At 39.8% G+C, this 13458-nt stretch overlaps 1 protein-coding gene and 1 pseudogene across 1 annotated transcript in view; both read right to left on the bottom strand.

The window, feature by feature from the left end:
• Window positions 1–2846: 2846 nt before the first annotated feature.
• LOC103710832 lies at window positions 2847–3571 on the bottom strand (annotated as a pseudogene).
• A 6849-nt stretch (window positions 3572–10420) lies between these two features.
• LOC103710849 (N-alpha-acetyltransferase 35, NatC auxiliary subunit) overlaps window positions 10421–13458 on the bottom strand; it is a 28525-nt gene continuing 25487 nt past the window's right edge. Inside the window, 4 exon segments of the mRNA XM_039130106.1 lie at window positions 10421–10971; window positions 11057–11155; window positions 11249–11317; window positions 11392–11510. Of these exon segments, the coding sequence (XP_038986034.1) occupies window positions 10732–10971; window positions 11057–11155; window positions 11249–11317; window positions 11392–11510 (527 nt within the window). The 3' untranslated portion in view covers window positions 10421–10731.

The following is a 13458-nucleotide window of genomic DNA, read 5'->3' as shown; positions in this document are numbered from 1 at the left end:
TCAGTGAAGATGCTGTCATCTTCACTCAAAAGGTTTAATTAATACCTAATTCTTCTTGCCACAGAGGGTACAGAACATAGCTATGAAGATGTCTAGATAATTAAGAGAATACCAAAGAAAAGTAAAATAAAAACAATTAGTTGCTATGAAGTTAAAGATCTTTTTGACAGCAACTGTTGCATCCCATTCTAAGTTCAGTTCTAGGATGATGCAGTTACGAAGCTTCTAGGCACAAATACTGTCAAAGTAGATTGCCCATGAATACAGGACAATAATGTCAAGCAAATGTGTACCGAATAACTGACAAGAAAGTTGTGGTTAATCAGGAATATATAGTTGGTGACGATAGCCATCATCCAAAATCACTTGAACTACAAAGCCTGATTGAAAATATATGTACTTTATCATGTGACACTTAGATTCTAATGGCAGGTGAGTGTACTGTTCATAAAAATAAAACAAAGAAATTTCTATCTAACTAGGAAGAACCAGCCAACTTCTTCTAATCTAAAGGGATGCATAAAGAGTATGGCTGTCCCAGCAATGCATGTGGGCCATGGAACTATCTGTTTTTTTTTTTTTTTTTTTTTTGGGGGTGGGGGGGGGGGTGGTTTGGGGGGAGGCTTTGCACCTAGTTGGGAGCACCCGCATGAAGGTGCAAGAAAATAAGTAAACAAAATTGGCTTCAAATAACGGAGAATGCAATGCTAGATCAGGTAAATGGCTAAGCAACAGTTAACTCTGGGTCAAAGCAAATGCATCATTTGTGGAAGTATATAAAAGCAACATAAATTATTTCATCACTGCATGTAACCTACAGGAGGTGAGTTCTATGAACAAATAGCCTTGTGCAGCAAAATAGACTAGTTACCAAGAATATCAATAACTGGCTTAGCAATATGTCTCTCTCAGTTCCAATGAGAAAAAGACTGAGTCAAAGCATATGCTAAATTTTGGTCTATCTGAATTCCAGAAGTTACAGCTAGAAATTATAACCTGAAAAAGTATACAATGACCTGACTTGAAGAACAAGATTTCATTCTCATTAAATAGAAACCAAACATTTCTAGATGTCATAAGACTTAACTTTGTGATACCACTACAATAATAAACATGCTAAAATCATAAATACAAACTCAGTCAATAAATCATAAAATTATATAGAAAGATAGTGGCGAAGGTAATTAATGAAAAGGTGTGGTAGAAAGTATCTTGAAAGCGCTAAGTATTTCCAAGCATATGGAGATTTAAGCAGATCAATGTAATCAACAAGGCTATTCCACACACAACATTCTTAAGGCCATAACAAAAACTGATGGCTGACAGAAAAAGTGAAACTCCTCTATTTTGAAATTAGATCTAATATTCAATGGAGGATAGCAATATAAGGATAAATCTAATAGATCTGAGACTCTGAACAGGCATTTCAGAGTATGGTGCAACTATCTCGTGCCAAATATATATGACATTATCAGGAAGCTGTAGTACGACAACCAACTATTTTGTTGAAAAAAAGGATTAACCAACATAAATAGTACATAAAAAATGTGAGAACTACCATCATGCGTAGAGAACAACAGTGTCACTGTAAACAAAAGAACAGAGCAAAACAGGTTCAAAGATACTGGAGAATGAAAATGGCAAAACAATTAAATTGGCCAATCTTTCACAACAAATGGAAGAACGAGTTGCTAATGGTGAAGAGAGCATTTCAGCCTAAATTGATTAGACAAAAGCCTTACATAGTTCCAAATAGATGTAGCATGCAAACAGATGTTACATATTGATACATCCAGATTAAATTAGTAGCACAATAAGATTCATGAGTTAAATGCGTGTGCATGTAAAAGAGACCATCTACTTATGGTCAAGATTTTGTCAGGTCAGTTCAGTTTTGAATGTGATATAACCAGAATAAAAAGGGAAGAGAAACATTTTTGAACACAATTGCAATTAATATAAGCCACGACATGAATGCATCAAGGCTTGTTGCATCAAGGGGAAGACAGCACATAGGTGAATGAACGAACAACAAGATTGATGGCAATTAAATGATGACGCTTATTAAACATTGAATTAGAACAACAAAAAGAATATTACCATAGCCAAGAAAAGCAGTCATATTAAAAAATTACAGGTCCATTTATTGATGTCAAATGCACTTGTCCAGTACACTATTTCATCCAGTCTAGCCCAACAGCTAACAATGATCTAGAGACAGCATTCAACTTGAATGAGACACAATATATGAAATCAACCTAAAGAAGAAATTGATTTGGCCAATCTATCGAATGAAGTTGATTGTAGGAGCTACCAAAAGAATGGCGACTGGTATAGCCTATCAACAAAACACATCACGAGTAGGACTTTTTTTCTCAGTCAGTGCCGAAAACTCACGAATACAGAATTGTATCAGAAAGTAATTGCCAAGCTTAAATAAAAGTTGGAGCATTCCACAAAGATGATGTGTGTAACAAAAAAATAAAGCATTCAGATAACCAATTACATTAAGAAGACTATCGGACTCAAGAAAGTTGGATTAAAGTTTGATAACCAACATTCATGTGTCATCAAAAAACAGAAGGCAATGGGAACCAACCACAAAGAAACCGGCATAGACATACATACAACAATCATAGCGAGTTGAGAGATATACAAGCAATAAAACAATACAACACCCGAACTCCTTATATGAAGAATCCGATAACGAATTTATGTTTACTACCCTTTCAGTTCAGTAGTTTAGGATTTCCCCTAGAATAAGCATGTCACAGATCACCAGTCAACCCATAACAGTAACAATCCAAAAGAAAAACAGAACAAATCGAAACCATTTAGAACAGAAGTTCAAACAAACTAAAAGTAACATTTCAAATAATCACCAAATCCAACAGAAGTATTAATCAAAACAGTAATCAAATTATTATGTCTCCATCATTAATCCAAATATCTAAACCAAGTCCAAAACTTTGAACGACATATAACTATATAGAAGGAAAGAAAGAAAGACCGAGGCTTTTACTCCTAAACATAAATCTAGATCTAGAAGAAACCCAACTGGAAATTTAGAGCCTCCTGCCTCCGTACCCGCCAGGGCGGCCGGAGTAGACGGGGATGGCGGGGGCGTCGGCCTGCTTCTCGACGCCGGGGAGGTCGCCACGCCGAGGGAGGCGAGCATCTCGATGGTCTCCTTGTCGACCTCGATGTGTCGACCTTGATGGCGGACTCGTCGGGGACGAAGTCCATGCGGCGCTCGCGCTCCTCCTCCTGCAGCTTGAGGGAATGCCGCGCACAGGCCACGCTGGATGCGGCGCATGAGGTGGGTGGAGAAGCCGGCGATCTTGTTCCGGAGACGCTTCGAGGGGATGATGGCCACCTCCTCCAGGATCTTCTTGTTCGTGTGGAAGTCCAGCGTCATCCGTGAGTAGTACCTCTCGATCACCTGCCGAGAGGATTTCTTCACGGTCTTCGTCCGAACGCGACCCATCTCCTCCTCTCGCCTCTCTCTCTCTCTCTCTCTCTCTCTCTCTCGCTGGTGGCGGTCGCTAGGGTTAGGGCTTGCTCGGCCGCTCACGGTCGATCTTTATATATCCTTGAATAAATAAAAAAGATAAAACGGCCGATTTTTCTTTTACAACTCGCCGAATTAAACGATCTTTTCCAATTTTTAATATTATTTGACTCAAGTTAATTTTTTATGTAATGTAACTTTTACGGTTTTTTATATATTCACTTACAAAATATCTAAAATTACATTTGTATCCCCACAAGTTTGCTATTACATATATACATATATCTTTATAAATATATGAAATTATACATATCCTCACAAATTCACATGTATATCAAATCCTTATGAATTAATATTTTTTGCATATATACCATAATAAAAATAGTATTTTTACACCTATGCCCTTGACATAAAGACTCGGATGATGCAGTGTCTCGATGTGGTGCAGTGCATCCAGGAGCGGCTGGAGGATTAGAGAGTCACTTCACTATCCATGATGGGCTAGCCGACCTTTGTGAGGTTGGTCTTGAGCTTCATGCCAATCTATCTCATGTCCAATATGGGTGTCCCGAGATTGTGCTGCTGAGGATCGGAGCAGATGCTCCAAAAATTCTTGTGGGGCTCATATGGTAGCAACACGGGATGCACCTACTTGCTAGGGTGGAGTTTGCCAGTCGATTCAGGAGTGAGGGTTGGGTGTCTAGTCTCTGCTCAGGAGGAGAGAGACGTTGGTTGTTGACATGCTGTGAGGCTGGCTCTTGAGCTCCAGTGCTTGTGGAGTCAAGTGATGAGGGCCAGTACAACCCTAGGACCGCTCACAAGGCATTCTAGAGTGGACGGAGGAGCTCTTTCATATGGAGGGAGATCCGCAAACATGTTCTCAAAGTTCTGGCCAACACCAAATGGCTTATTGGGATGGCCAAAGTGTGGATGTGACAGGGGACCCTTGGATGGATACTCTTGCGCTGAGGCTCTGGCCGACCATGGTCAATGTTGAGGCCGTAGGAGGACTGGAGGTCTATGATATTCTCCACCTCGATAAGACAAGGTGAGACTCTAACCAGATTGGTCTTTGGAGAGCACCTTGCAGAGAGAGTGCATTTGTTGGCAGTTCCGAGGTGTGATATTCCACACGTAAGGGTCTGGAGTACTTCTTGTAGCCCGAGAGTCATAATAAGGGATATCTATGACCTATACCAGAGTGAGCAGAGTTAGAGTCTGAACTTTGTCTGGATTTGGAGGTTTGGCCTTCACCCGAGAGTTATCTCGTTCCTATGAAAGGTGACCTAGGGATGTCTCCCAACTAGGGCTGTCCTGAGCAAACGCGGGTTAAGCATTCCGCATACTTGCCCTCGGTGCGAGGTGGAGGAGTCTGTGGATCACGTCCTATTTTAGTATGATCGAGTTGTGTGGGTGTGGAGACTCTTTCATATTCCTACGAAGGCTCTACACCAGTCTGACCCTTTTATCCAGGCACTTAGGAAGTGGTCGGGCATGCCTCAGACCCGGCTGGAGGCCATCAAGGCTGCATATATTGCTTATCACATTTGGCTGGCTAGGAACTTCTGGATATTTGGAAAGAGCAATTCAATGTTGAGGCTCATCCTTGAGGGAGCTCGAGTGCATGCTACGGAGATCACCCATACAAGTTTGTTTGGATGGTCTTTGATAGTTCAGGGCACCTAGGACTCTACTTCTACTCATGTAGTATCTTAGACGGTGTACATCACCTAGGAGCCTCCACCCCTAAGCTTCCTCAAAGTCAACTTTGATGGATGTGTTTTGGATGGTGGCAGGAGGGGGGTGCAAATTTTATGATCAGGGGCTTAGACTCTAGAGTGGTGACAGCCAGAGGGAGTCATATTTTCGACATCTCAATCCTTGGGACAAAGCTAAGGTCAGCTTGCACTAGTTTTTGTCAAGCTCAGTGTGTGCTGAGGGCCAATGCCATCTTGCTTGAGAACGGCTTGGCCATAGTGATTGGTTAGATTCGGGGGTGTCATAGGGAAGCTGAAAGACACCACCCCTGCTTCGGGACATCTAGGGTATGACTAGTGGTGGCATTATCTTCCAGGTGAGGCATGTCTACAGAGAGGCCAATGGAGATGCGGACTGGGTGGCTTCCTTTGTGAAAAATCACTCTGGGGTTTTTGGACTGGTGAGTAGGGGTGGCAAAATATGACCCGACCCGCCAACCCGACCTGTGTTCGACCCGCCATAAACAGGTTTGGGTTTGGCCTAAACAGGTTCGGGTCGTAAACAGGTTGACCCGTTTAACCTGTTTATTAATTGGGTCGGATACGGGTTTTAGATATCTGACCCGCTTAACCCGTTTAACCCGTTTAATATTTGTTGGATCAAATTTTCTAGCCCAAAAAAAGCCCGCATGCCGCTCGGCCCAATTTCACCGTGACCTCCTTTCTCCCTAGGGATTTCCCCGATTTTATTTCAATTTCACCCACAGTGTCCCTCTCCCGACTCCCGATCTCCCCTCTCCTTCGCCCTCTTTGGATTCTTCACCTCCGCCCTCCCCTCGCCTCTCCTCCAGACCTCCGCCTCCGCCCTCTCCGGATTCTTCGCCTCCGCCCTCCCCTCGCCTCTCCTTCGGACCTCCGCCTCCGCCCTCTCCTCCCCCCTGCCGACTACTTCCGTCTCCTCGCAACGGCGACGACAGCAGGGACCCGAGCAAGCCCACGGACTGCGATGGAGGTAACGACGCAGCAACTCAAGGGTTTCGCCATCCGGGGACAGTCTCCATCTACTCGGCGAGATCGATCTCGTAGCTCTAGAGCCGAGGCTTGGAGGGATCGTCGGGGTTCCAGGCTTCCAGTGGTAGATGGAGAAGGTCCTCATCCGCCTCGGCTAGGCGGACGGGGGCTCGGATTGGGAGGAGTGGGCCTACGCCGGGACCAGCCGCGCTGCCGTGGACGAGGCGGCGATGGGGAGCGGCGGACGGGTCGGGAGAAGGCAGCGGGCGGCGGCGATGGGAGCGGCGGATGGGTCGGGACTCGGGAGAAGCCAGCGGGCGGCGGTGATGGGGAACGGCAGATGGGTCGGGAGAAGCCGAGAAGGCAGCGGGCGAAAAAGGTCCTCTTTTATTTTAAGTATTTTATTTTTGGTTATTTACAGTAATATTTAGTTAAACGGGTAAGCATAAACCAACCCGACCTGTTTAATCGACCTGTTTAATAAACAGGTTAAATGGGTCGGGTCGGGTGACCTGTTTATTAAACAGGTCGGATTCAGGTTGTAATTTTTGACCTGTTTAATAAACAGGTCAGGTTCAGATTTATACTTTTTTGACCCGTTTAATATCTGACCCGACCCGTTTATGCCTGACCCGACCCGATTGCCACCCCTACTGGTGAGGGAGAGCTGTCTCGGGCACTTCGTGACCTACTATATTTTAATATTTTTGAATGTATTTATACTAAATTGTATGAGTCGCCTAGTGCGCACAAAAAAAATATTGATAATAATATGCATGTCAAAAAAATAATTATAAAAAATTTACATATGTTATGCACATGCAAAAAAAAATAACAATATAGATATGTATAATAGAATTTTAGATATTTATAAAAATATGTACCTGTAAAAAACATTTTTTTTTTTTTTAACTTCGTAGTCATCCAATGAGGAGCCTCCTTGGGCTACGTAGAACATGTAGTCCTATAACTTTCAAATTAAATTGGCGTGATGAGAAAGATTTAGAAACAAATGAAGAAATGAAAATAAATATTTGAGAAGTAGGGAGTTAGACTTCAGATCATGTAGAGAAGTAGGGATTTAAATGATGTATAGGAATATTTTGGAAAATATTGTGCAACACTTTAAGAGGGATGTGAACTCTTCACGAGTCCCATCACACGAGTAGAAAAAGTTAGCATATTATATGGAGGATATTTTGAAAAAATATATAATAATTATTATACAGGATTTGTTATGGTGCTTTTTAAAATTTTTATGATATAATTTTTTAAATTTTGGTTACCATTCATTATAAAATAAATGTTCTTGATTTCTCTGTAATAGAAAGCACAAGTCAAGTCCTATAATTTAGATAAAAAAAATAGGATGATATTTGATACCATGACCTGTAATTTTGGTAATATTCATGGGTCAAATTGCTACTCACCCATCCCCTCTAGCCTCCTCGCCTCTCTCGTGTCCGCCCTCCTCTCCACCGTCTTTGCCCACAAACGACCTTTCTCTTGTCTGCCTCCTTGCCGCCTTCATCCTCCTCCTCACGCTTCCTCCGGCCACCATGACCGCTCTCTCGTCTTTTCTCCTCCTCATTATCATGTACTCCTCCTCGCTACTTCTCCATGCTCGCGTGTGTTGCAGCTATAGCAGTTATGCTTGAGAGTAACTCGACCATGGTTATCAGCTGGATCCAGAGAAACACTGGCAGTGTGCAGGTCACCTCCTGCTTCGAGATATTCGGACCATGATTAGTGACGCGTAGAGTTCCAGGCCAAGCACGTTTACAGAGGGGACAATGGCCAATGAGGCGCGACTGGGTGGCATTATACATGGCCAATCACTACGGAGGTGTCCTGTGGATCGAAGAGAGGGAGCTGCCTAGCGACTCACCATTGTGGGTCTGGCATTGTTTTGGTTTATGAAAAAATACTTTATAGAAAGAGCATATATAGAATACTTTTGTATAGAGACTTATTAGTAAAACATTTATTTGGTAAACTTAAATTATAAAGTGGTTTTTTTCTGCAAGTATATATTTTAGGTAACACCCAATCGAAAGTATATATTTTCTAACATTGTTCATGAAATGAGGAAGATCTTCATGAAAACTATGAAGCAAATATAAATTAAAAATTATATATATATATATATAATAGGTTTTTTAACGACTTTAATATTTTCAAAAAACCTTTATGAAATCCATCCATAACATTCTCTCAGCCTTGTTTAGATGTGTCTCAGATCTATTTCCAACTAATATTTGTTTCTACCCACAAATCGACAAATAGGTTCCGCTATTCTAATGTCCAGTGAGATTTTGTTCCAGGAGCCGAAGTGGCAACTTGTCTTTGTTGAGTTGCCATACAAGCTTAACATCTAACAGCAAACATCGACCAGTCTGAGACTCGTGATTTCGGGGCAAGGGCATGACATACGGCTTTGAAATCAGACCATACCTTCTCAACAGAATTAGCCTCCTTCAAATGTGAAGCAAAGAACTAATCTTGCAAACCATAAATTATAGGTTACGAAGCTTAAGATGCTGGATGAATCCTATGAATGTGGGGTCCCTATTTGAAACGAAATTTGAGTCAAATGAGATACATGCAGAATTTGTAGCATGTGTTATTGGACTAAAGATCAAGAAATCATTATTGGAAAAAAATTTAGAATTCACAAATCCATAGAAAACTATGGAAGAGGGAACTTCGGGAGCTAATAAAAGTAGCTCCCGAAGTTGGATATTTGAAACATTATTATTTAGACCAAGTTCACCATAGCCACCAATAAATTTATCCTAGCACATGTTTCTTTTACACATAAAACGAAGAAAGAAGAGGAAAAAAAGGATTACTATCATACGTGATGCTTTTTAGTTGGACTGATCCACCATGGACCTGGTCCAACTAATAATTTCTAGGTGGCATAGTCCACTAGTTGGGAAGCAACGCAAATAGGAACAGCATCTAATGAGTGGACGGAGATCCAAAATAAGACTTCAAATTGATTTAAAATTAAAAAGAATTGAACAGATTAGAGAAATATGCTGCCTAATGTGACAAGTATTAAAAGCCAGCACTAGTATATTTGAATAAGAGTCTCTCCAAAGTCTCTTATATAAAGTTGGAAATCTGAAATATTATAAGGAATTATAAAATAGAAATAATTTAAGCATAATAATAGTTTGTTTGGATGATTGGTCTGGTCTGAAAATAAAATAAAAATAATTTAAAAAATAATGATTTGGGCTGAAATAAATCAGATAAATACAACCAGCAAAATCATAGAATGACAAATTAGACTAATCTTCTATTCATAAATATCTAAAAATAGCTTTAGAGTGGGCTGACTCACTCTGAAGCTATTCTTGGATATTTAACCTAACTCCATAATCTTACTACTTGTACTGGTTTAACCCACAAATCTTATAACAATATCCATACAAGGTCTAAAAATTTTATATGATCATCCGACAGATCCCCCCCGGAGACACAAGTGGCAGGGGACGATGTTGCCCGAGCACATATTTGGTTCAGAATTACAGTTAGAACATGTAAACCCTGCGGACCGACTGAGACACAAGTCCCGCCTTATCTGATTTTTATGACTCCTAAGAAGTGAGTATTTGGGGGCATTTTAATTTATGATGGTGGGTATGAAGTATTGATTCAAAAAATTAGAAGGAAAACAAAGAAAATAATCAAAATAATTCCAGATCATTTTTACAAAAAAAATAAGACACAGAACGGCCATGAGTGTCATATCAGCTGTCAGAGTATTGATAGCTTACACAACAGTCTCAAAATGTGCAGCTTACACAAAGTGATTGTTCTAAATTCTAATTCAGATACACATACTTCAAAGCAAAAGCAAAAGTAAGACATTATGGTTAAGGACCATATAACTGCCACTTCATTGTTTTTCTTCTTTTAAAGAAAGCCACTCCAAAAGAATAGTCTTGATTAAACATAATTGAAGGAACTATGTTTATTACCTTAAAAGAAACTCTGACCAATCAACTTTTCTCTTGTTTCAAATTACAAGCCTTCATCAACTTTGACAACGGTAGCAAAACTTTGAAGGTCACCAGAATACCTGTAAAAGATCTTAATAAAATGCACTTTCTGGCTTCTATTGCCAGCAAGGACAGACCCAATTTGTTGTCATTTAACGTGTGGTGTTCTTAAAGCAGCTAGTCAAATATAATTTGAAATCTGAAAAACTCTTGTATTCACAAGTTAAGATTAGAATATGAGTACAAAAATAATGATACATGGACTTGGAAGGTAAAACTACTAATACACCAAATAGTAATATCTTAATGAATGTCATAAACAAAAATGTTTTTGAAAAAAAAGAAAGGTGGCAGCGAAGGTGCTGCCCTGGATTCAACTAATACTTCATAGAAATGAAATGGCAAAATGTACTCTGAAGAAATGTAATGTTACAACTGATGGCTTGACTTCATTTCTGAGTCTTATTGAGAGTTCAAAATTGGTTCACCAACAAAGCGACTATGATCTTTTGACCACTGCAACTGCAAAGTAGGGATGGTGAGTAAACTCGAGAGAAACCCTAAGTGATGGATCTCGGCCGCCAACTTGGTTGACAACATTCAATGCTATCCGGTTATGCTCTGCAACCTGTTCTAGTTGTCGGACCTCTAGCAACTTGTCTGGTTCACCTGAGAAACTACCCTTAAGAGATGCTAAAATCCTCTGGGCTTCTCTAAAGTAATTGTGCTTTGCTACGTTCTGAAATAGATGTGCATTGGCTAAAATTAGCTATGCAGCAAGAAAGGAAAAATACCAACACCAACACATGCTTTCTAACACTCACAAATAGGCGTGCATGGACTGTTGATTCTTTGAAAAGGTAGTATGAAATGTGCTCGGGAACTTGAGCTTTCTGTAATAGTTCAAAGTGCTGAGAAAACCTCTGGAGAAATAACGAAAGTAAGTATTAGGTGGTTTATGTCTAATTTCCAGTAGTGAAAACTTGTCAGCTGTTGATAGTATCCTAGTTGATTACCTCTTCTTCCCCATTGAAAGGGCTTGTCATTTGGAACACTTTGCAATCATTGCCCAACGCTGCTAGCATCTGTAATGGAAGTAAACCATAACTGTAGTGTTCCTGAGAGCAATTAAATCTGAATTTACATGAGATGAGTTTACCATTGCCAGTCCTTCAGAGATGAATATATAACACTGCAGCAGCAAACAAGAAGATGAAACTACAGCATCTCTTCCTGAATCCTTCGCATGATCCCTTTTCTTCTTTCCTTTTCTTCGGGCTGATCAATAAAAACAAACATCATACTAGAATCTCAATTAAACTAAACCAACAGTTTGATGAAAAACTGCAACCAAATTCCAGTGTGATTTGATAAGTAGCACAATAACACAAAAAATGTTATCCTGCTTCATTTGCTCAAATATTTGGAGGCAGACTGTTCATTATGCAGTTGCTGGACACTCATTATCTGTATAATCTCTAAGAAGTTCTACTGGAAATACATATATGGTTCCATACAAACTTGGAATTGGAGCCTCAAAAGCTTAAACAGATACCCTAGTGCTTTTTTTGCCGAAGTTTTTTATCCCTAGCACTGTTACTAGTCATTTCATGCAAATTACTATGCATTAGATGTGAAATTCAATGGTGTTTTTGAACTCTTCCTTCAAGAGGCAAGATTAACTTTACACAAATAATCTATGTGACTATCCAGATCCCAACAAACATTGCATAATGGCTACCATCACTAATCAGCACAGGCTAAAACCTGCTAAGGTTAAAGACCTCATTAAAGCAATGCTTTATGTTTGACAATTAAAATAGCTGAAGCTTCTACTATATTTGGATGTCAGAAAAGTAAGAAGCATGTTTCCCAAACTAATTGATGACCAATTGGAAACTCAATGTAAAAGAACTAATTTATACAAGTTTTCCACATTATTAGGCCATTACCTATTTATTTTGTCCCCTTTAATGTGTTACATATGCATCAGAAATGTTTATGCTTATTGCTTCATAAGATATAACCATTCAAACTTGTATATCAGATAATCAAAAATCCACATCTATTCAAGCTTCGAAGGACTTTCAAATATGGCCTATGCTTATTCTCTTTACTGCATTGTACATCTCCAGATTTCCTTCTCATCCATATAGAATTTACTCGTAGTCTAGCCAAACATGTTTTCACTTGTTGACAGAACCATCCGAAACTCGAGATTATGTATTGATCTGATGGTCAAACAAGATGAACCTCAACACGAAATCTTCTAGACTGCCTAGAATAACGCAGTCATTTTGATTGTTGATTTGAAAGAAAACAGATCTCACATATGCAACAGATGTATGCAGGTCAGATGCAACAGTCAAAGGGTGTGGGAAGGATGAGGAGGGTTTAGTATTATGTTAATTTACAGCTGTGCTAGAAAAATCAGAATCAAGGTTAGCAAGAGGAAGAGTGAAGCGGAGGATGTCAACTATATAAGTAGTGAAAAAAGAGCTATTGTGAGTACCATCATTACCGGGATACTCTGCATGTCAGGTTTTCTGATGTGTTGAACACTTTGGACACTTTAGGATGTCTACTCGACACTTCATACCATCATTACATGTATACTTTTGGCACTTTATATGATGATTTTTTAAATCTGGCATAACCATTACCAACTATTTTATCAAAATATTATTAACCCAAGGAGCATAAATCTAGCTCATTGTTCATTATATGCATATATACATATTTACATGGAGACATGTCTCCATCTCCGGTTTTACAAGATTCCCGTGTCAGATTTTTCTAGCCACTTGGACACTTGACACCCATATCACATGTCCATGTCACTGATTAGTACTTGTACTTAACAAGCACTCATGAAATGATCAACAGTTAAATACATCCAAGTGAGCAACCTTAACTTACACAATATAGATTCTTTTATAGGGTTAGTCATGCCTCTTATCCTCCCTATGCCAAACCACAGTAACATCCTATCATGCCAATGCTTGGCAATGCCATCCTTTACATCAAGGGCCCAACATGCATTTCAGCCATTTACTAGGCTATCTTCACTTTGTATCTTCAAATTTCATGCATATAATGAGTAGGAAGAAATGTAAATGCACGCAATATGGACAAGAATCAAATGATTAAGGAACCAAACAGTTGGACTAAGAAAAGAAGTTATGTCATCCCAAGGTGACAAAGACTTCGAGGATGAAGCTCAGAA

Source organism: Phoenix dactylifera, chromosome 1 (assembly GCF_009389715.1).
Source record: "Phoenix dactylifera cultivar Barhee BC4 chromosome 1, palm_55x_up_171113_PBpolish2nd_filt_p, whole genome shotgun sequence".
Taxonomy (NCBI): Eukaryota; Viridiplantae; Streptophyta; class Magnoliopsida; order Arecales; family Arecaceae; genus Phoenix; species Phoenix dactylifera.
The sequence above is the reverse complement of the archived record's forward strand: the minus strand, read 5'-3'. Positions and strand labels throughout refer to the sequence as shown.